This window comes from Mesoplodon mirus (assembly GCF_964341445.2).
Source record: "Mesoplodon mirus genome assembly, chromosome: 3".
NCBI lineage: Eukaryota > Metazoa > Chordata > Mammalia > Artiodactyla > Ziphiidae > Mesoplodon > Mesoplodon mirus.
Genome location: NC_138978.1, coordinates 146,217,707 through 146,240,280, shown reverse-complemented (window position 1 = coordinate 146,240,280; position 22,574 = coordinate 146,217,707). Strand labels below are relative to the sequence as shown.

General features: G+C 46.7%; 2 protein-coding genes across 2 annotated transcripts in view; both read left to right on the top strand.

The window, feature by feature from the left end:
- Positions 1-22,574, top strand: part of LOC309799867 (U3 small nucleolar RNA-associated protein 25 homolog) — a 351,890-nt gene that overhangs the window by 107,189 nt on the left and 222,127 nt on the right. The window lies entirely within an intron of this gene.
- Positions 1,913-8,120, top strand: LOC309801054 (NUT family member 2G-like; the record flags this gene model as incomplete). Its single annotated transcript, XM_082615505.1, is given in 7 exon segments — positions 1,913-3,275; positions 4,231-4,359; positions 5,389-5,561; positions 6,012-6,307; positions 6,706-6,822; positions 7,215-7,868; positions 7,872-8,120. Coding segments are annotated over 7 exon segments (2,304 nt in total). The 5' UTR covers positions 1,913-2,589.

Genomic DNA, 22,574 nt, shown 5'->3' with positions numbered 1-22,574 from the left:
TGAGAGTCCGCCTGTCGATGCAGGGGACACGGGTTTGTGCCCCGGCCTGGGAAGATCCCACATGCCGCGGAGCGGCTAGGCCCGTGAGCCATGGCCACTGAGCCTGCGCGTCCGGAGCCTGTGCTCCGCAACGGGAGAGGCCACAACAGTGAGAGGCCCGCGTACCGCAAAAAAAAAAAAAAAACCAAAACAAAAAACAAAAAACCTAGGTTGATGGATAAAGACGTGAAAGGAAGGGACTGTCATGTTCAACCTCGGTGCCGTGAATCAAAACAACAGTTTATAAACTGCCTAAAGAGGCACACGCCAATTGTGTTGCCACTGTGGGAGGTGGAAGGAACTTCCGGTTCTTGCCTACCTGCCAGATCCCTCGTGGAATGTCCCCCCAGCGCACGCCACCCCGACCCACGTGCCCTCTGCCCCTCCCCCACCGCAGAACGGTTCAGCCCGCATCTTCCTGTTTACTTTCAAACGTGTCCCTCGTTGACTTGGATCCCGAGCGTTTGCTGAAGCAGGTCGCTCTCTGGCTCCTGGTCTTGACTTTGCTCATTGAGGCTTCCAGGCAGCAGTAGTCCGTGCCCAAGCCTGCAGGATGGCTTCAATAGGAGGTAAGCCTATAGGCTGGGGGTGTGTTCTCAGAGACCCTGCCATCCTCACATCCTTCGGGTTCACACGTTACACAACTGTGGGCACATAGTTGGACTGAAGTAGAGGGAGAAGAGAGCACTGGACGCACAAAGGACATTTCACCTGGGGAGACTGGGGAGCCTGAAGAAACCTGAGACTGCCCTGGGGAGGAGGGGTCGTTGGAGGTGGATCAAGAGGAATTGCCCTGGCTATGGAGAAAGGATGGCAGCAGACAGTTTGATTCTTCCTAGAAGGGAGACAAGCCACTTTGAAACGTGTGCGTAAGGATGTGTGTGATGTCCTGGTGGTGACACAGGGAGGGTCATGAGGAAAGCCTAGAGCTGTATTGTGTTCCGGAGGCACCTGAAGCTTGCCTCACCATATCTTTCAAAGGGATTTAAACAGGAGCATACTGTATCTCAGGGGGCCGTGGGGAGAGATGGTCTTGGTGAGAAAACTATTCAATGGGGCTGTGTGTGGCCACAGCTGCAGTGAAGTGTCCTCTCCGAGAGCTAGGCAGGGGGTTACTCTAACTGCCGCAGCCCACACCTCGTCCACTCTTCCCAGCCCAGAGCTCACTTCTCAGCTCAGGTAACTGTTGCCTTGGATTCAACAGGGGATGGGCAACCGTTACGTGTAACTTCAGGCAACAGAGGGCTCAGGTTCTGAGTTGCTCTGAATTGTTCTTCCTTTTGTGGAATGGCAGTACTTCAGACCTACTTCATCTTGTCCAGTATCTCATGGTGGACCCTCAGGCTGCCTTGAGAGGAAGAGTTTGTTCCTATTTCAGGTCACTCCTTCATGGACAGGGAACAGATGTGGAGTGGGGTTGGTTCGGGTGGAATGTCTATGAAGGCTGCTTCCTCTTTTAAAGGGGGAAGGAGTGTAGCCCAGGATCAGGAAGATGATCTTCTGTGTTACTGTTAAACGTCCTGTGACATCTGTTCTGGTTCGTTAGGTGCACCGTGGTGTGTACTTTGTTCTCCTGAACGGGGATGTGTTTCAGACAACTTGATCGCCATGGCATCTGGCTTATGCCTGCATCTCAGATTGTCTCTCCGTTATTGGGAGCTGGAAGGGAAAGGACCACAGGCGGTCTGTACTCCCACGACCAATGTAACATGACAATTCCCTGGCCCTTGTTTAATCCTCTGCAGCCATCACTGGCTGTGAAATGACAGAATCTAAAGGACACGCGCCTACTTCTGAGACCACCCCAAGCCCCTAGGAACAGAACTCCTGACTGATGACAGTGACAGTGACTGATGACAGTGGGCACTGGGGAGGGGGTGGCAGGACCTGGCCCATGTTACGTATCTGCTGTGGGTTGTTCTGAGATGCAGGTGCTTTCTGGGCCAGTGTCATGGGTTTGTATCAGGATTCCATTAGAGAGATTTTCCAGCATTTTGTTTTGTTTTGTGAGGCTAGGAAAGAAAGAGGGGGTTTATACTGAGCATCAGGAAAAGGAGGACTGAGGAGGAGGTGGGGCCCTAATATTTTACACAGTGCCTGTCCACAAAGGGCCTTTGGGGGCCTAGAACTTACCTTGCAGAAGGCCCCTACCTGCTAGTACGCCGGCTGAGGGGCATTTCTCACAGAGCGGATGTCCACACAGCTCCAGGTCTTGGGAGACAGCCTGTGAGGCTTAGGTGCCAGGGTGTGCCTTAGGGAGGCTCTCCAAGTGAGTGCTTGCTGAGGCAATTTCTTCTCGGCAGGCAGGGGTCAGGGAGCTTGGTGGATGGGCGTGGGGTCACCAGTGGAATAATTCTCAACTGGAGGTCAGGGCATGAAAATCACTTGAAGACATTTGCCCGCTGAAGTTTCCCCTGTCCAAGTGTCTCTCATCTGTGATTTACACTCTGATGCCGCAGAAAGCCTCAGTCCCACTTGCCCATTCTCCTCCTCCATTCACTCCTTTCCTTTGCCTCAACAGCATCTGCACTGCTGGGAACGGATGTCACCATGAACCCCGGTGCCTCCTTGTCTACTTTCATGGCAGTGTCCTTTCCTCCACCCATTCCTGGCGCCCAGCACCGGCCACCCTGGGAGCAGCACCTGCCACCTCTCATCGCCCCCGCATTCCCTCCTGGCAGCAGCCTGCTGCTGCCAGCTTTCCCCAGGATGCCTTTGGTGGCTAACGGTGGCTGTGGCCCCAGTGCCCCTGGGGCTTGCAACTTCACTGTACAAGTTAGGTCACAAGGGAGGCCAGTGCAGGCCCCCCAGACTCAGACCTTTATCGTTCCTCAGGGCCCCCTCAACTTGAGCGCTCCAGGGGTCCTCAGAGTGAGTGCTGCATGTCCTGCACCCATATTCTTAGCCACCCCTGCGATGGAGACCATTGTGACTGCTCCAGCTGTTGGAGTTACTCAGGCTGGCAGGGGAGGCTGGACCCCAGGCTTTCCTCCTCAAGCTCCACCACCAGCTGCCCAGATGGCCCCTAACATTCGCCCAGTGAACTCTGGGCCATGGCCACATGGCACTTCCAGGGAGGGCAGCCTGGACACCAACCAGCCCTACGCCTCGCAGGATGACTGCTCTAACCACCAGAGCGTGTACAGTAACTTCCGACGGTGGCAGCGCCTCAAGCCACTGGCCCGGAGACACCTTCCCCAGAGTCCTGATGCAGAAGCTCTTTCCTGCTTTCTCATGTGAGTGAACGCTCAGGGGGTCGTGAGCTTATCGGAGCTCTTAGATAAAGAGGAACTGGGGATGGGCTCGCAGGTTAGGTTTCTAGGGATCCTGGAAGCAAGGTGTGAGGGCGATGTCCATGCCATGGGAAGGCACATTGTCGGCCATACGGGCGAGCCTGCCAGTCCCTGACATCATGACTGAAATGTGCCTTATCTCGACTGACCCCACCCCCCTGTGAGTCTAGCCAGCTTGTTCTTCCATGATTCTCAATGTAATATGGCCTGAAGACTTGCAGTCAGAGAGGGTCGTTGTGTAAGTTGAGGAGCCAAGGAGTGGATGCCACACTCTCCTGTGCTGCCGTCTCCTTTCATACAGGACTTGAGTGTACATGGCCGGGGGAGGTCACTTCGGAGGAGGGGGAGGAGGGCGGGGCCCAGGAGTGTGCTTAATGCACGCCTGGACTTCGTTGATGTGGAGAATTCCACTAGGAACAGGGTGATGGTAGAGCTCTCCTAAGGGCGTGGGCTCTCTCCCGCTAGAGTTGTGAGCCTGGCAGGCATTTCCATCCTAAACCTGCGGTCCCTCGTAAAAAGGGGACAATCACACTTCAGAGGACCGTGCAGAAGACTCCTTGGGCTAATCTATGAAGTGTGAGCAGATTGCCTGGCACATGCCACTCCTCACTGATGATAGTGATTTTTATTATGAAAAGGCAGCCTTGAAGAGGAAAAGGGCTCCCCAAGGCACAGTGTCCCAGCTCTGGCCTGGGAGTGGATGGTCATCCTCGAGGGAGTGTGAGGCGGTGACGGCAGTAGCCGGGAAGGCTTGTCTCTGCCACATCCCAGACACCTGCCTCTCACCCTCCTGTGGCTCAGTCATGCTGTGTTGAGTGATGTGTGGTCCACATTGGCGGGTGGGGTCAGGCAGGTGGGGGCTGGCCTGGGCACAGAGACTGACCCCGAGTGCTTACAGCCCAGCGCTTCGATCCCTGGCCCGCCTGAAGCCGACCATGAAGCTGGAGGAGGGACTGTTCAGGGCCGTGCAGGAATGGCAGCACATTAGCAACTCTGACCGGATGATCTACTACGAGATGGCGCAAAAGTGAGTCAGCGTCCTGGGCCCAGGGGCTGCGTGGAGGGTGAGGCGAGTGGGTGAGGGCAGGGTCTGGCCGTGGGGGTGTTCATCAGAGAGGACAAAGGAGAAGGGCTGTCGCTCGGAACAGGGACCCCGCAGCCCAGAGGCCCTACAGTCCTCCAGAAACCCCTCCCTCACCTTGAGAGTTTGGGTCTTCTGTCCTTCCTCCACCAGGAGCTCTGCCCTCCCCTGAGTTTGACCTACCCTTGCCCTGACATGAAGGTCTCAGGACGGGGCAGGGTGAAGCTGTGAGTCCAGTAGGGGTCCAACTCTGGCCATATGGGCTGGGCCGGGAAAGAGCTCTACCCGCCAGCCTGCTGCTTCCTTAATGGTGGCTGACGGCGGCCACTGACATAGATTTGGGACCCCCTCTCCTCATGAAAAGTGGCCTGAGTGGGTACCCTGGCATCCCTGAAGGGGCTGGGGAAGCCAGCTGTCGTCAGTCCAAAGGTCTCTGGCCCTTCCAGTGTTTGCTCCACGGTAATCCCCTTGGTTTAAGAAACAAAGCCAAACAAACAAGCGCCTCTCAGAGGAAAGGAAGGCCTGTCCTCTAAGCTCAGCATCCACATCGTCCAGCTTGTCCTGAGCCCTGTCTCCAGGTCTATGTTCCAGGACTCTCAGTCCCAACCCAGGGTCCTGGATTCGGGCAAGGACCCCTGTGGGGAACACATGCCTGTTCCAGACTCTGGCTGTCAGCCCTTCATGTGGTTCTGGATGGGGACGGGGGGGCATGAGGAGGGTACCCCCTGGGTCAGCCATGTGTCCCGTTGACCTGGTTCAGTGCAGCGACCTGGGTCTATGCTGTTGAATGCTCTCCAGTGCTGGTGAGGCAGGAAGGGTCCCAGATCTTGTATCAGTTCCAGGAGCAGCTCTCTGCTGTGGACAGCACCTCACAGGGCCTTGACAGCGCCAAGGCACATCCTCTCCCAATCCCTCATTCTTGGCTGCCTTTGTTGGGCTCCAGAACCCAGGCCAGGTGCCTCCGTCACCCCCCAGGTTCATGCAATTTGAGGCAGAGGAGGAGATGCAGATTCAGCAGTTGCAGTGGATGCAGTGCGCGCAGGGCCTGCCTCCTCCAGCCCCACCGAAGCTGGATCCTCGGGGGCCCCCAGCCCCGAAAGTGGGCCTTCAGCCAGCCACCCAGGTTCCCACTGGAGTTGAACGCACAGGTAACAGGGGCCTAGGGTTGGCCACTGTTCCCATGTGGATCATTTTCCTTCAAGACAGGGGCACTGGTCTTTCAAGCAAAACAGCCACCGAGGCGGGGGGTGCGGGGGTGGGGTCTCAGATGCCCTTTGTCACTACGGGGCATTGACTTGGTCAATTTTGTAACTTCTCTCACACCTCCCTGTCAAAGGACTGCACACCAAGTCTGCCTAAGAAGTGGGCTTGATGGGGACACCCCTGGAAAATTGGAGGTTCCCCACTTCCTTACATGTGACTCTCTTAGATGCCCCCCTTACCTCCCCCCTCCAACTGTGCATGAGGTTTCAGGTGGCCCTGAACCCCCACACCCACATCAATGTCCCCCAACAATGCCCTCACCAGCGTGCGCTCGGTGGTCAGGAGGTGGACCGGGAGCCCCTCACCTTCCTTCCCTTCCTCCTGCTCTGCCTCAGCCTGGGCTCCCAGGATGTCCGGCCCCAGCGCCCAGCCCTCCCGCCCGAAGCCACACAGGTCCCAGCGACCCCCGGAGCCCAAGGCACCCGAGGAGATTCCACCTGAGGCTGTGAGGGAGTATATGGACATCATGGAGGCGCTGGTGGGGCCTGTCCACTCAGCCACAGGCGACTCAGATGGAGAATGGGGAGAGGACGGAAATGAGCTGCAGCAGGAAGAGGACGGCACCTACTCGGACCCGGATCTCTTAAGCTACATTGACAAGCTGTGTTCCCAGGAGGACTTTGTCACCAAAGTAGGCTAGGCCTGGAGACTGGGGTCTACAAGATGCCAGGGCATGGAACGCTCAGCACCCAAGATCTGGGTTCTGCTCAGGCCGTTGGGACTTAAGCTCAGCTCCTTGTTCCTGAGCCTGGTGTTAGGGGAGGTTTACGCAGATGTTTGTGTGTATATGTTTGTGTCTATCTGTGTGTATGCCTTTGTGTCTGTGTTTGTGCCTCTGTATATGTGCTCTTTTGTGTGTGACTGTGTATGTGCATGTTTGCGTGTGTGTGTGTGTGTGTGCGTGCTGACCATCCCTGCCTTGTGGAGGAGAGTGGGGTGGGTCTCTGCTTTTCACTTTCCCTCCTGGTCTTCTTGCCTCACAGGCCACTCCTGGCCAAGGATGCTCACAGCCTCTTCTTTCTGTTCTAGGTGGAGGCAGTCATTCACCCTGGATTCCTGGCATATTTGCTTTCCCCAGACCCACAGCTGGATCTCTTGGCCCTAGAGAAGGAGCTGGAGCAGGAGGAAGGGCTCACCCCAGAAGAAGTGAGTCAGGGGAGGGAGAGGGACACTCAGGGAGCCAGGGGACCCCACGTGATCCAGGGGACAGGGGAACCCAGATGACCCGGGGAGCCAGAGGAGGGAGGGATCCCCGGTAGAACAGGGGACACAAGGGACACCCAGGAAGACCAGGGCACGGAGGGACCCCAGTGAACAGGGGAGAGGTAGGGCCCCAGAACAGGAGGGCCACATAGCACTGTCCATCCCTCCCCTGCTTGGGACGCCTGGCATGCGGAAGGGCCCGTTCTGGGGTGGGTGCAGTGCAGGGTGAAAGGAAGGAGAGGATGGGGATCTGGGAGGGGTGGGAAAGACACAAAGCTGGGAATAAGGTGCAGGAGGATGGCAGGACTGCCACAGTGTCTATATTTGGATTCAAGTCCTGGGGTCGCCCGTCCCCTCCTGCCCCCCAGGGCCATTGTCCCACTGCCCAGTGCCCCTCCTCTCACACGTGTGTGTGGAGTCGTCACTGTCCTCCTCCCTCCTACCAGCTGGTGCAGAAACGACTCCTGGCCTTGAAAGAGGACGACGGTGTGCGGGCAGCCCCGAGTCACAGTGCACCCGGAATGCGCTCAAGTCCTTCCGAGTCTGACGCCGGCCAAGGTGCCCACAGGCACGACCAAGACCCCCATCTAGGGGTCAGTGATGAAGCCTGCCCACCAGAGATTGATTCTGAGGCTCTTCATAGGCTCATCCAAACAGACACTGACCTGTGTAGGCCCAAAGTCTTTGTTCCCTGTCGAGGACATCAGGAGGTCTCTCCATTCCGGGCCGGACGGCCCTCCCCTCCCCAGGATCAAAGGCGCACTGGCCCTCTACTGGGACCCAGGGATGCATCTCTTCTCAGAGAGGCCTCTCCTGTTCGGGAGGCCCGAGGGCCCAGGGACGGGTCCAGTGAGGACGAGGAGGAGCTCTCCAGCCTGGCCTTCCTCTCTGGCTCTCTGCAGAGCCTGCTGCCTTTCTGGCTGTCCCAGAGTCCTGTGCGTGCCTCAGGCCTGGCCTCCCCTGGAGGTTGGGGGGCCCAGAGTGCTCCTTAGGCCCCCTCCTCTCAGAGAAGAGGCCTCAGCCCAGCTCCACCAGCCGCTCCCAAGTCGAGGAAGTGGGCTCTGTGTGGACGCCCAGCCGCTGCTGAGAAGCTGCCCATCCCTGGGGCTGGCCTCGGCGTCTCTGGGAGGCCAGCCTTGGCTCTGGGGCTGGCTCGCCCGTCACAGCCCAGAAAGAGAAAACGTGACCCGTTTGTCACAGAGAAGCGTGGGTGGAGGAAGAAGCAGCACTGCAGCCAGTAGGGAACAGCTGGGCCAGCCCTCCAGGGGAGCCTAGGGCTCCTCCTCCTCCCACTGCTGATCCTGGATGATGTGGGGGGAAGGGAGGGTGGGCAGGACCACCAGGGTGGGGAGGGGGAGCGGGATTGTGGGGGGTTAGGGAGGTGGGGGAGGTGGGTGTGGCCAGGTGTGGGTGGGAGGAGGACCTTTGGAGTGATGTATGTAAATTGTGAACAAAGATCGTTTTTTGTGGGAAATGCTCTCAGGCCACTGTCATCTTGTTGGTGTTGAGCTGCTCCACAGAGAGCGATCCTGAGAGGAAGGAAGGTTGAGGGAGGTCACAGGAGCTCTGGATCCACAGGTGGCCACACCTTTCCTCCACATAGACAAGGACTCCTCAGGCTGCTCCTGGGAACGCACAGCTCTCACTTGCCCCAGGGACCCCCTCGTCATGCCCTTCTCTAACGCCTGCTTGGCTAGGGCCCTTCTGGGGCACCTGTACCATCTGCTGCATCCCTGAACCTTCTGGGGAGGCAGAGCTGCTTTTGTGCCTTTCCGCCCTCTGGACACTCACCAGTTTCTAGGATGGAGCCTGGAGACAGCCCTTGTCATTATGGAGCTTCTCTCTGCTTCCCTGAAGTGGCCAGGCGACGGCGCTGGGATGACCCTCCGCTCATCCAGGGTTTCCTGTGTGGGTGGCCTGACCAGAGAGGCAAAGTCTTGGCCATGGGGACAGGACTGTCTGCCTCATCGTAGCGGGAGCATCCTCTAGTCCCACTGGGATTATTGCAATGTGGAGAGTGGTGGAGGCCGCTACCTCTTAATCCTAATGAGGGTGCTACAAGGGGAATGGGTGTGGGGAAATTCATGGGGCACCCGTTAAAGGTGTGTATAAGGGAAAGGACAGTTGGGCCCCTTTGTGGAACTTGTGGGATTTCTGTGCAGCAGCATCTCGTTCAACTGAGGGAGGAGGACCCATCTGGCTGTGGCTGTGGGGACTGGCATTAGGGGCCTACGGGTCTGCAAAGACACCCCAGAACTACTGTCCCTTCCCTTTCCACCCATGGCTGGACATGTGTGTGTACTGGTATCAACACTGGTTTGTATCCCCATAGAAAACAGATCCTCCTAACAAACTATGACCACGTTTCACAAGAATAGCTTGCTCACAGGGGCAGCAGGGGGTGGGAGAGGTGTCTGTGGCCCCAGATCTGAGTGGGAGCTGGGATCCATGCTGAGGAGTGTGGAGGCCTCAGTCACCGTCCTGTGGGTGCCGGCAGAGACTTCGACTCATCAGAGCAGGGGAAATGACCCGCTCATTAGAGTGAGAGGAGCAAACAATGAGGGGCAGGGAGTAGACCCCTGCTGTCTCCCAGAAGTGCTTCCCCTCCCAGTCTGCTTAGCCTCTGTCACAGCCTGTGCTGGCCCACCTCTGAAGCCCCTTCCTCCTAAAGCACTGAGATGCTCTGATCTTTTATGGACCTGCCCTGGGCCTCACCCCCCCTTCCCTGCTGGCCAAAGGCTCTTCTCCTGCTTCTGAGTTCTGATTCCTTCCCCAGGACCCAGGCAGGTGTTAGGACAACAGAGACTCCCTGAACACGACCCCTACACCACCAGCATGCAGAACTGGGGCCGCAGGCGTCCACAGGTGGCCTGACTCTCTGCTGGACCCTGCAAAGAGCTTGGAGAGGAAAGGGGCTCATGTCTCTCCACCTCCACAGAATCTGTAGGTCAGCCTCACAGGTCCTCCTCTGTCCAGGTGGGCAGCACATATGTGCTCCCAGCCCTCCTTGACCCTTTGTGAAAGAAAGTTTTTGCAGCTTAGTAGTCTGATATTAGTCAAGGTGTCTCAGGGCTTGTTCCTTTTGAAGCCCTACAGGAGAATCTGTTTCCTTTCCCTTTCTGTCTTCTAGAGGCTGCCTGCATTCCTTGGAATTAGTCCCTTCTTCCATCTTCAAAGTGCATCACTTTAATCTCTGCTTCCCTCATCACATGGTCTCTCCAACTCTGACTCTTCCTGTGGCCCTCCTATACAGCTCTTTGTGTTTATATATAGCCCACCCCAAAAATTTATGATCATCTCTTCATCTCAAGATTTTTTACTTAGTCACAGCTGCAAAGTCCATTTTTCCATACAAGGTAACGTTCACATATTGTTATAGGAGGGGTTAAACACGGACGTTTTTGAGGAACCATAATTTACCCTACTAGAAGAAATCCACAAGAATACCTACCATCAGAATCCACATGAATAATAGACTATGACCAAGTGGAATTTATTCCAGGGATGCAAGCCTTGTTCAATGGTAAAATATCATCAACGTAATCTACCATATTGAGTCTAAAGAAGAAACACATACTGTCACACCAATTAATACAGAACAGGCATTTAATGAAATTCAACACCCCTTCACATTAAAAATGCTCAGAAAACTAGGAATAGAAGGTCACTACCTCAACCTAATAAAGAACATCTACAAAAAACCTACTTCTAACATCACATGAAATGGTGAAAGAATGAATGCTTTTCCCTGAGTTCAAAAACAAGGTTAGAATGTCCACTCTTATCTTAGTTTTCAACTTAGCACTTTAGATTCTAGTTAGTGTAGTACAGCAAGAAAAGGAAAAAAAGAGGCATACATATTAGAAAAGAAGAAATATAACTGTCATTATTTACAGATGACATAATTGTCTACATAGAAAATTCCAAGGAATGTATAAGTAGACTCATAATAAATTATAATAACTTGCTTTAGCAGGATCTCAGAATATAAAATCAATACATAAACATTAATACACAACATTGATCATATTTCCATATACTAGTAACAAACTGAACGATTGAAACCCAAAATTTAAAACATATTAAATAGGTTCCAGTTCAAGATGGCAACAGACGAAGATCCTGAACCCACCTCCTCCCACAAACACACCAAATCTACAGCTACATATGGAAAAATTTCCTCTGAAGAAAACTAAAAGATGGTGGAGCAACCCCTTCACATCAGGAAAACCAGAGGGAAACCACATCAAAACAGGTAGGAAAGGCTGAGACACAATTTTGCCATAAACCCCATCCTTGGTGTGGAGACACACAATTAGGAAGGAACTCAAAACCTGGAGCTTCTTCCTGAGAGGTGAAGGGTTTGGACCCCACATTGGGCACTCCAAATTTTAAGGCTGGCACCTGAGAGACAGACCGCCAAAACATGTGACTTTGAAGACCAACAAGGCACATCCCATGAGACCCACAGGGCTGTGGTGAACTGAGGAACAGCTCTTAAAGGGCCTGTGCACAGACTCACCTGCCCGAGGGCCAAGTGCAGAAGCAGCCCTTTGAAAAGCACTCTGACTTTTTGTGAAAGAGATTCACTTCCCAATTTTAAAGCATTAATCTGAGAAACAGGGGCCTGCTGGAACAGGCTGGCGGGTGCCATCTTCCTGCGCTCTCTCTGCCTTGATAAAACTGAAAGGTGCCATCTTTTTTCCCCCTTTTTCCTTTCCTGCAGGTGACAACTTTGTGCTCCAGCCATCTGGCTCCTTCTTCCCTGCTCTTCCTCTGTCTTGCTATATATATATTTTTTCCTTCTTCTTTTTCTTTTTTTTTCTTTTCCCTCTTTCCGTTTATTCAAATGGTGTCATCTTTGCACTCTTCCCACCGCCTCACTCCAGCCAGTAAGCATCATCTTCACACTTTCCTTCTGATGTGCTCCAGAGAGCCAGAATCTCCAAGACGGGAGATCCCGTTTTTGTGGCCTCCACTCAGGGGATGCTCCTTGATCACCTGGCTCTGGAGGCCAGCAGGGATTTCTTTTCTGGGTCCCATGGGACTGTAACAATTGGAGAGACAGTTCTTTGCAGGATACCACCCCAGGATGTACCATTACAAATTAGACTGAGACACAGCCCCAGCCTTTACATGAAAAAGGCCTATTTGCTAGTAGGGACAAGACTTAAGAGCAGGCTTCAGGTTCAGCACACATCTAGAGGCTACGGATGTGCTCTCAGGGAAGGTAGCCTGGGGGTACCATCTTTCCACCCTCACTCTGCCTTACTACAGTTCACTGGTATCTCCCAGAATGGAGCTTGTACACTTATCTGAAGCACTGTTTTCTTGTGACTGCTCCCCAGGGAACGCCTTCAGGTTGCTTGCTTCTGGGGCCCAGCAGGGCTTACACTTGCAATCTCACAAGACTGAATATATTTGCATTCTTTAAAAGCTGTTACCAAATTTTCTGGCTTCCTATCAACCTGAATCTAGGTGCTGCCTGAGATCCTCCCCTTTGGGATGCTTATTTGTCTTGGCACACCCTCAACTGCTGGGATGGTGTGCCACGCCTATTAAAAATAAACTGCTTAGACAATCACAAAGGTTTGAAAGGCAACCAAGAGTAGACAGGGTTAAATGACAAGGTTCATCTGTCACACAGCTCTTCAAGACTGGGAGATGTGGCTATTTCACTTAATGCATAGAAACCAACACAGAGAGTCAAGCAAAACGAAGAAAGAGAGGACTATACTCCAAAAAAAGAACAAAATAAAACCTCAGGAAAAAATCTTAATGAAATGAACGTAAGTAATTTACTTGATAAAGAGTTCAAAGTTATGGTCATAAAAATGCTCACTGAACTCAGAAGAAAATGGATGAAAACAGTGAGAACTTCAACGAAGAAACAGAAGATATAAGAAAGGTCCAAATAGAAGTCACAGAACTGGAGAATGCAATAACTGAACTTAGAAATATAGTAGATGAAGCACAAGAAAGAATAGGTGAACTCAAAGACAGGTCAGAGGAACTCATCCAATCAGAGAATAAGGAAGAAAAAAGAATGAAAATAATGAATATAGCTTAAGGGATTTATGGCACATCAAATGGGATAACATTCACCTTATAGGAACTCCAGAAGGAGAAGAGAAATGGGGGCAGAAAACATTTGTAGAAATACTATCTGAAAACTTTTCCTAACCTGGGGAAAGAAACAGACATCCAGATACAGGAAGCCCAGAGAGCTCCAAAGCAGATCAACCTAAAGAGATCCATACCAAGAAATATCAAAATTAAAATGTCAACATTAAAGATAATAAGGGAATCTTAAAATCACCAAGAGAAATACAACTTGTTATATAACCTGTTATATACAACTTCTTATACAACTTCTTATATAACGACATCAACCTAAAAAGCTTCTACACAGAAAAATAAACAATCAACAAAATGAAAGGGCAAGCTACAGAATGGGAGAAAATATTTGCAAATCATGTATGTGATAAGGTGTTAATATCCAAAATATATAAGGAACTCATACAATGGCTATATATATATATATATATCTATATATAGATATATAGATATAGATATAGATATAGATAGATTTTCAAACAATTCAATTAAAACTTGGGCAGAAGAACTGAATAAAATTTTTTCCAATGAAGACATCCAAATCACAAACAGGTTCATGAAAAGATGATCTACATCACTAATCACCAGGGAAATGCAAATCAAAACTACAACAAGATATCACCTCAAAGAGACTAAGAGGTAACAAATGTTGACAAGGATGCAGAAAAGGAAACCCTTGTGCACTGTTGGTGGGCATGTAAATTGGTACAGCCGCTATGGTAAACAATATGGAGTCTCCTCAAAAAATTAAAAAGAAAACTAGCATATATTAGCAATCCTGCTTTGGGTATATATGTATCCAAAGAAAATGAAATCACTATTTCAAAGAGATATCTGCACTTGCACGTTCATTGCAGCATTATTCACAATTGCCAAGAAATGGAAACAACCAAAGTGTCCATACATGGATAAATGGATATAGAAAATGTGGCATGTACATAGATGGAATATTATTCAGCCATGAAAAAGAAGAAAATCCTGCCACTTGCAACATTTATGGATCCTTGGGGCATTATGATGAGTGAAATAAGTGAGAGAGAGAAAAATAAATACTGTATGATATAACTAAATTGTAGACTCTAAAACAGCCAAACCCAGAGAAACAGAGAATAGAATGGTTGTTGCCAGGAGTTGGGGTTGGAGGAAATGGGGAGATGTTGACCAAAGGGTAAAATATCCAGTTAGCAGATGAATTTCTGGGAATCTAATCTACAGCATGGTGATTGCAGTTAACAGAACTGTATTATATACTTTAAAGTTGCTAAGAGAGTAGATCTTAAATGTTCTCACGGAAAAAAAGAAATGGTATTTATGTGAGGTAATGGAGTTGTGTTAACTAGCTCCGCTGTGGTAATCATTTCACAGCATGTAACATACCAACAAGTTGTACACCTTAAACTTACACAATACCATATGTCAATTACATCTCAATAAAGTTACAAAAATACAGAAAACAGACTGTTGCACAACATTCAAGCAAAAATACTAGTTTTGGACTGCTTTTTCTTGAATGTAGTCACTGTTCCTTCTTGAATCTGTTTTGTATCACATGATAGCAGACTCATACAGGAAGCTTACTTCTGATCAGGCGCAGCCAAAAAGAAGCAACTGATGGTATATGGGAGTTTAGGGATAAGCTACGAGATTTCTCCCTTTCTTCCTCTACTTTGTGAAGATTCTCCAGCAGCAACTGTGTAACTTCCACGGCTCCAACTCCAATGAGACAGAACTGGTATGGTCTGCCATTGATGATCATTTAACCTGGCCCTGGACTCCTTTACAACCCTCTCCTTAACTTTGCCTTTCCAGCATAGGGGTAAAAGTAAATTCCTGTTCCTACTAATCACTCCATTATCTAGGTGGCCCTTCTTTACTTCTCAGAAGTTTCATCACTGGTGTTCTTAATACCCTGTACTAAATTTATCTGCAAAGACTTGAAACAATTTCTATTTTATTTGTTATAGGCAAATACAGTATAATAAAATTTCCAAATATTAAAAAAATTAGAATAGACATGAAATCTCAAAATGGGGAAATGTTAGCCACGTTTAGGAAGAAAATGTACTAATATTATTGGAGGAGAGAATTCAGGAATTGGAAGATAACACTAATGAGTTTGGAAGGTATAAGACTGTGGAGAAGTTTGAATGGTGGGCTTCATGCCACAGGAAATAGGGAGTGAGTCAAAGTTCTATAAAGATTGTGCTCACTTCAGCAGCACATATACAAAGTTTTATAAGATTACTCTGAAAGTGGTAGGCAGTTTGGAGTATGTGATGGAGTGATGTCAAAGAAAAATTGCACCAGATGGTTAAACAGGCAAGGAGTACTTTACTCAAGATGATTCTGTAATAGGGGAGAGAGACTGAACTCCGTTCTGCTGAAACAAAAGGCACGGAAGTTTTTAGATGCCAGGATGAGTTGTAGGAAAAATAGTAGAGGATGCTGGGGAAGAGGTTGGTCAATATAATTAGACCATCTCTGTTTGCTTTGGCTCTTATCAAAGTTAGGCTCCTATACTCCCCACAGAGACTGGGAACTAGGGGCAGTACCTTTCTTGAAGGTTATATTTCAAAGAGCTGACTCCCAGGTCCTTGAGAAAGACATTTCTGGGTTGGAAGATTATCAAGTGACTAGGAGAAAATTTACATCTCAAAGGGGCAGAGAAAGAATTTACAATTTCAAGTTTCTTAAAGTAAATGTTTTCAGAAAAGGGAGGTTAAGGGCCTATGGTAAAGAAAAAACCTGTCTGAAGTTTAGCCAAACTGAGGGAAACATTAAGGCCATCTTGATCAGTAGTTAAAATTAGCATTACCTTCAGGAAGATTATTTTATAAAGGTATGATCTATAGGAGTAAAGAAAAGCAATGCTTTAGAAACTTTATCAGAAGAATCAAAAGTAATTGTCTGCTAGGTAGATACAGGTCAGGAATAATGAGAAAGGGCAGTTACAAGGTAAACTCAACTAATGTTCTCTGTGTTGTAGCTTTAATAAAGATGAAACACGTAGAAAAAAAATAATCCATTGGTACACGGTGAGAGCCAATTGGATGGATTGCCCAATTAGAAATACTTCTTTATTTTCTAGTCATTATCAGTCAAGGATTAACAAACCTACTTTTATTAGATATACTTCTGTCTAGGGATTGAGAAATAATTTTTAAAACTTAATCACTACTTTATTTCTGTGAGATTTTTAAAAATATACTTTGGGGAAAAGTAATGGAAGAGTGATATAGCACTAAAACATTGAAGTGAATGACATAATAAGATCCTATCTTTCTCAATTTAAGGAGAAAAAAAGGAAGGGCAAAAGAAATGGGCAGAAAGTAAGTTGACCTACCAGTCATTGTGTCAAGTGTTTTCATATATTTATCTAATTTAATACTCACAAAACAATGAGACATAAGGAAGATATTTATCCCATTCCGTAGATGAAACTCTGTTTACAAAGTAATATATCAACCAATTGTAGAGCTGACCCTTGAGTTTAAGGCCTTACGTCTGTTGAAATGCAAGAGCCAAACCCTGCTAATACAAGGTGCTTAGAATAGGTAGACTTCAGTGAGCAGGAAAATTAGAGCATGCGTGAACTGATGACAAGTTCTGCTGATCTAGTAGCTTTGTGAGATTTGTCTAGATTCAAAGGCCCTTGCTCTCCTAAACCATCAAATTATCGGTGGTCTCCTTCTTAAACAACCAATATTTGCAGAGCTAGTCAGACTTTGGGTCATGGTATTTTTTCAAGGATTAACTATTATCACTGGCTTTTCGAATTTTAACTTTAGAAAGTCCTTGCTTTTGTTGGAAGCAATGTTAAATTTTGATGCAGTTGTTGGCAGGGATGAAACTTGGTCGCCCTCTGGAGGCTATTCTCAGGTCTGACTACCATACCTTAATTTTGAGAAAGAAGTCAGGTCTTAACAATTTAACAACTCATTTTAAATGTGTGGAAATTATGTATATACATTATACTTTTTTAGAAGTTACAGAAACACTGAGTTCAAAATGCTCAAAATATTTTAAAATGCTGAATTAAACGTTTTATGGCATAGCATGTTTTGAATTCCTGTTCTCCCTTTGGAAATGGAGATGGTCATCATTCCCCTTTTATCATGCAATATCTATAATGGGACTAAAACCGTTATTTTTCCTCCCTTATTATAGGAACACATGGGCAATTAGTTCTATAAATTGAATGATAAAGCATATGACACAATACTATACACTCAGTTACTACCAAGATCTTTCATTTTAGGTTTAAAAAAAATTCTCTAAATTTCCAATTAAAAATTTTTTTTTCTTTCTCCCAGAGATAAAACATCAGAGCTTGCAAGAACCCTTAAAAACAGAATGGCTCAAAGGATAAAAATGTTTTGCTCCCTAATTCATTCTTTTTCAGTTTTCTTGTAGAAGGTGTATTATACCAGTTAGTGAAAATTATACAAGCAAAGTTCTTGCCATATACTGGTGACAGCTTTTCTACATAAAGTAAGCAGTTAAGGGGCTTCCCTGGTGGCGCAGTGGTTAAGAATCCACCTGCTATTGCAGGGGACACGGGTTCCAGCCCTGGTTGCGGAAGATCCCACATGCCGCGTAGCAACTAAGCCCATGCGCCACAACTACTGAGCCTGCAATCTAGAGTCCGTGTGCCACAACTATTGAGCCAGCGCTCTAGAGCCCATGCGCCACAACTACTGAAGCCTGCGCACCTAGAGCCCATGCTCCGCAACGAGAAGCCACCGCAATGAGAAGCCCACTGCACACTGCAACGAAGAGTAGCCCCCACTCTCCGCAACTAGAGAAAGCTCACGTGCAGCAACGAAGAGCCAACACACAGCCAAAAATAATAAATAAAATTTTTTTAAAAAGTAAGCAGTGGGCCTCCCTGGTGGCGCAGTGGTTGAGAGTCCGCCTGCCGATGCAGGGGATACGGGTTCGTGCCCCGGTCTGGGAGGATCCCATGTGCCGCGGAGCGGCTGGGCCCGTGAGCCACGGCCGCTGGGCCTGCGCGTCCGGAGCCTGTGCTCCGCAACGGGAGAGGCCACAGCAGTGAGAGGCCCGCATACCGCAAAAAGAAAAAAAAAACAAAAACAAAATAAAAAGTAAGCAGTTATGAGCTGCTATAAACCTACTGTTTCTTCCCTTGATTTAAATGAATTTAATTCTTTAAATAACTGAGCAGGTAGAGAATTTAGACTCAGCCATTATTAGATGTACCTTATACAACCACAGTGGTATAAAAACCCTGTAACATGAAAGTGTTGTGGAGGTCCTTCTGGTCTTCTGAGACCGGGACACCCGTACCTTCATGTCCCATTTATAAATGTTCCTGTATAATGTTTGGGATGCTGAAATATTTCATGAGATAGATACACCATGCGTATTATATGCCTTCCCTATATCTCTCTCAACTACATCCCTCTAATGAGTTGGTGCAGCTCCAAGGCTCTATCCAGTAACAAGGTAGTGTCAGGCAGTGCTTGTTGTACTCACTGGCTTTTAATCCTCCAACTGCCTTGTAATCTCCTCCTTCACACCTGGATGCTTAGAAATGGCATATTTCCTGAGGAAGAGGTTTCTAGGGAGTCCTGTATACTTGCTTGACATGGGGACAGGAGGATGGAGGAACAGAAGGGAAGATATTGGGAAGATGAACGGGGTTTTTTTATATAAATTTTTATGCCATAAAAACTATAGGTACCAAGCAAAGCAATCAGGGAAATTTATATTCATGCATTAATTTACCACTTACAATGATGAGTAGATAGAGAACATTAGATAGATTAAGGAAGTATCTAGGAGGTAAAATGGATAAGACTGATAATGGATAGGATATAGTGGCTGATGTGAGAGGTTGAACTCAAGGATTATTTTTAGGTGCCTTGTTTATACAACTGGGTGAATGGTGTCACTACACACTAAGACAAATGAAAATGAAGGAGGAGAGATTCGGCAGTTTAGGGAGACCATGAGTATTTAGCTTTATGTATATTTTTAACGACCAGATTTAGATGTTAAATAGGCAACTGGATTTACAGAATTCAGATTAGAGGTCTCAGGTACACAAATGTCCAAACTTTATGGAGTTGGTAACTGAAGCTGTGTGTTTCTGTGAAATCATATTACGAGTTCTAGAGTGAGAGGACATAATGGCCTAGAACCGAATTTTGAAGAATTTCAACATTTAATGTCTGAGGAGAAGGATATGTACCTGCAAAGAAGATAGAGAATGAACTGCCACAGAGATTAGAGGAAAACCAGAGGAGTTTTTGGGTCAAGGAAAATCAAGTCTCAAAGACAGAAGCAAATCCTACTTACAGGTCAAGTAACTAGGAGATAAAATTTTCACATCGCATCCATGGATCTGGAAATAAGTTATGAAGTAACTTTTTATTGGAGTAATTTGGGAGTGGGTTGAAGCATGAGAAGGAAGTAATAAAGTGAAGATATCAAATATAGATAAACATTTATAAACAGCTTTATGGAGGTACAACTGATGCACAAAAAATGGCACATGTTTAATGTATATTATTTGATGAGTTTGGACATATGCATAAACCCATGAGACAATTAACACAATCAAGGTAATAGACATATCTGTCCCCTCCAAAAGCTTCCTTGTGTCCCATTTCTTCTGTGTGTGGTAAGAACACTTAACATGAAATCGACCCTCTTAACTAATTTTAAGTGCTTAACACTATTGTTAACTACAGACACTCTTTGTACAGCAGATTTATCGAATTTATTCATCTTGTATAGCTGAAAATTCATACCTGTTGAACAACAGCTCCCCATTTCTCCCTTTCCCCAGCCCCTGGCAACCAACATTCTATTCTCTGCTTCCAGGAAGTCTGATTATTTTAGATACCTCATATAAATGGAATTATGCAGTATTTGTCCTTCTGTGACTGGCTTATTTACTCAGTGTATTGTCCTCCAGGCTCATCCCTGTTGCCACAATGGTAGAACCTCCTTCTTCTTTTAAAGTTGAAAATATTCCATTGTAAATATATACTACATTTTTTGAACCATGCATCTGTCGATGGACATTTTGGGAAAAGCTTCTTGACATTGATCTTGGCAACGATTTATTGGCTATGACACCAAAAGCACAGACCACAGAAGCAAAAATAGACAAGTAGAACTACATCAAAATAAAAAGCTCCTGCACAGCAAAGGAAACAACCAACAGAATGGAAAGGCAACTAATGGAATGGGAGAAAATATCTGCAAATCATGTATCTGGTAAGGGGTAAATATCCAAAATTTGTAAGGAATTCCCACAACTAAGTAGCAAAAAAACCAAATAACTCGATTAAGAAATGGGCAAAGAACTTGAATATACATTTTCCAAAGAACACATACGAACGGCCAAAGCGTATATGAAAAGGTACTCAGCATCACTAAGCATCAGGGCAATGCAAATCAAAATCACAAAGAGATATCACCTCACACCTGTTAGGATGGTTAGTATCAAAAATACAAAGGTAACAAGTACTGGGGAGAATAGGGAGAAACTGGATCTCTTGTACACTGTTGGTGGGAATACAAAATGGTATATAGTCACTATGGAAAACAGTATGGAGGCTTGTCAAAAAATTAAAAATAGAACTATCATATGATTTAGCAATCCTACCTCTGAATGGATTTATGTATATATATGCATGTGTGTGTGTATATATATATGTATAAGAGAACTGAAATCAGGATCTCAAAAAGATTGCACTCTCATGTTCACTGAAGCATTATTCACAATTGCCAAGATATAGAAAAACATTTTCAAGAATTATTTTAAAAACTGTGCCTCTGAAGAAGAGATAGTGTGGTAATTAGTAACAGAAGTCAGGTGGAGAAAGGTGAGTTTGGTTTTGCTTTTCTCTTTTGCTTTACTCTTCTTTATTATTTTTCCCAATTTGGAAGATTTTAGAATGTTTAAAAAAGATAGTGGAAAAGATCCAGATTAGAGAAGGTATTGAACAAAATAAGGATCCTTAGAGAGTGGAAGGTGACACAATCCAAATCACGAGTAAGGGAATTGGGTTTAGTAGGAATAGAGCTTCTGTTCTGTTAAATTACCAAAGGAGACAAAGATGGGAGCAGATGTAGTAATTCTATTATATTCATTAAGAGGAAAGTTCTCCTTATGTCTTTTCTTTTCTTTTCTGTGAATTAAAAGAGATTATCTCCTGCTATTATAGCAAATGGTGGGGACATGGCCATTTAAGAACAGTGCAATAGCTGAATCACTTTGTTATACAGCAGAAACTAACACAACATTGTAAAGCAATTACACTCCAATAAAGATGTTTAAAAAAAAAGAATAGTGCAGAAAGAGAGAACGCACTGTAGAGAGTGGGAAATGATGGGTCCAGATTAATGTAGCAGAATTAAAGGGCAATATTAAAGGATCTTTTAGGTTTAGTGATCATGAATTTATAAAGGAAACAATCTAAACTATTATACACTTTACTTGGGAAGACTTTGAAAGCTGGAGATCAAGAAGAGAAAGCAATGGTTTGGGTTGGTCCAACATAATTAAAAGACACTGGAACGGGGTAGGGACAAACACACTATTAGATAATGGACATTGGAATGTAAGAGAGTAAGGAGAGATACAAAGGCAGTATCAGGAGAGAGCAAGGGAGTAAACAGACCTGCTTCAAAGTACTATCATAGTGGTGGGGTATTTGAACAAGTGAACTGGAATGTGAGAAGTTATTGAAAAGGGATGGCATATTTGTGTTAATAATTTTTAAAGACTATTTCTCTTTTTCCAGCTCTGATTTTTATTTTAGAGGACTGACTCCTGAAATCTCGGTTTCCCAGGATTCACTGACAACTAGCTTCCAATTAATTTTGAGTAAAGGAAGGACTGGTGAGAGTTTGGAAGAAGGGGATAGGGGAGAACCCAGAATGACCTCTTTCTTTGAGTTGTACATACAACTGAGGCTTCGTCTCCCTCATGCGTCCAATTCCTCCTGCTCAAGGGCTTCTCCCTCCATGTTCCCAGCACCCACGAGCAGTCTCTACATTCATTACAGTTCTGTTTAGGGGATTCAGTCTTTCCAAACTCTAGGTTGCCTTCCTATTTCATTTGACTCCAGCTTTTATAACTTTTGAAACAAGCTCCTTTTATTAAAAACTACTTTCTAAACTTCCTGAAGCAGATTTCCTGTCCTGCATGAGTAATCCCAGGAAAAAGATGCTCAAGATGGGACTCTGGAATAAGGTTCTGAGCTTGAATGTAGTAGTGACTCCATTGCCAATGCAAAGACAAGCGCTTCTTTCGAGTAGTGGAAGCAATAAAGAAATTACCAGCAATAAATTACCAGCAATATTTGCTTTGAACATGTTGCCAATTGAAGACAATACTTTTACACGTCAAGTGGCAGCTGATTTTGTCTATTATGGCAGTAATAACTACAAGCACTACGGGGACCATTAGCTGCTTCTTATGGCACCAGAGAGCTTACAAAATGAAAATGTTTAAACTTAATGTTAAAAGGTGATAGGTGTTTAAACTCTCAGATCGAGGCATGGGAAGACACAGAGAGCCACACTGAGGGCCTTAAAAT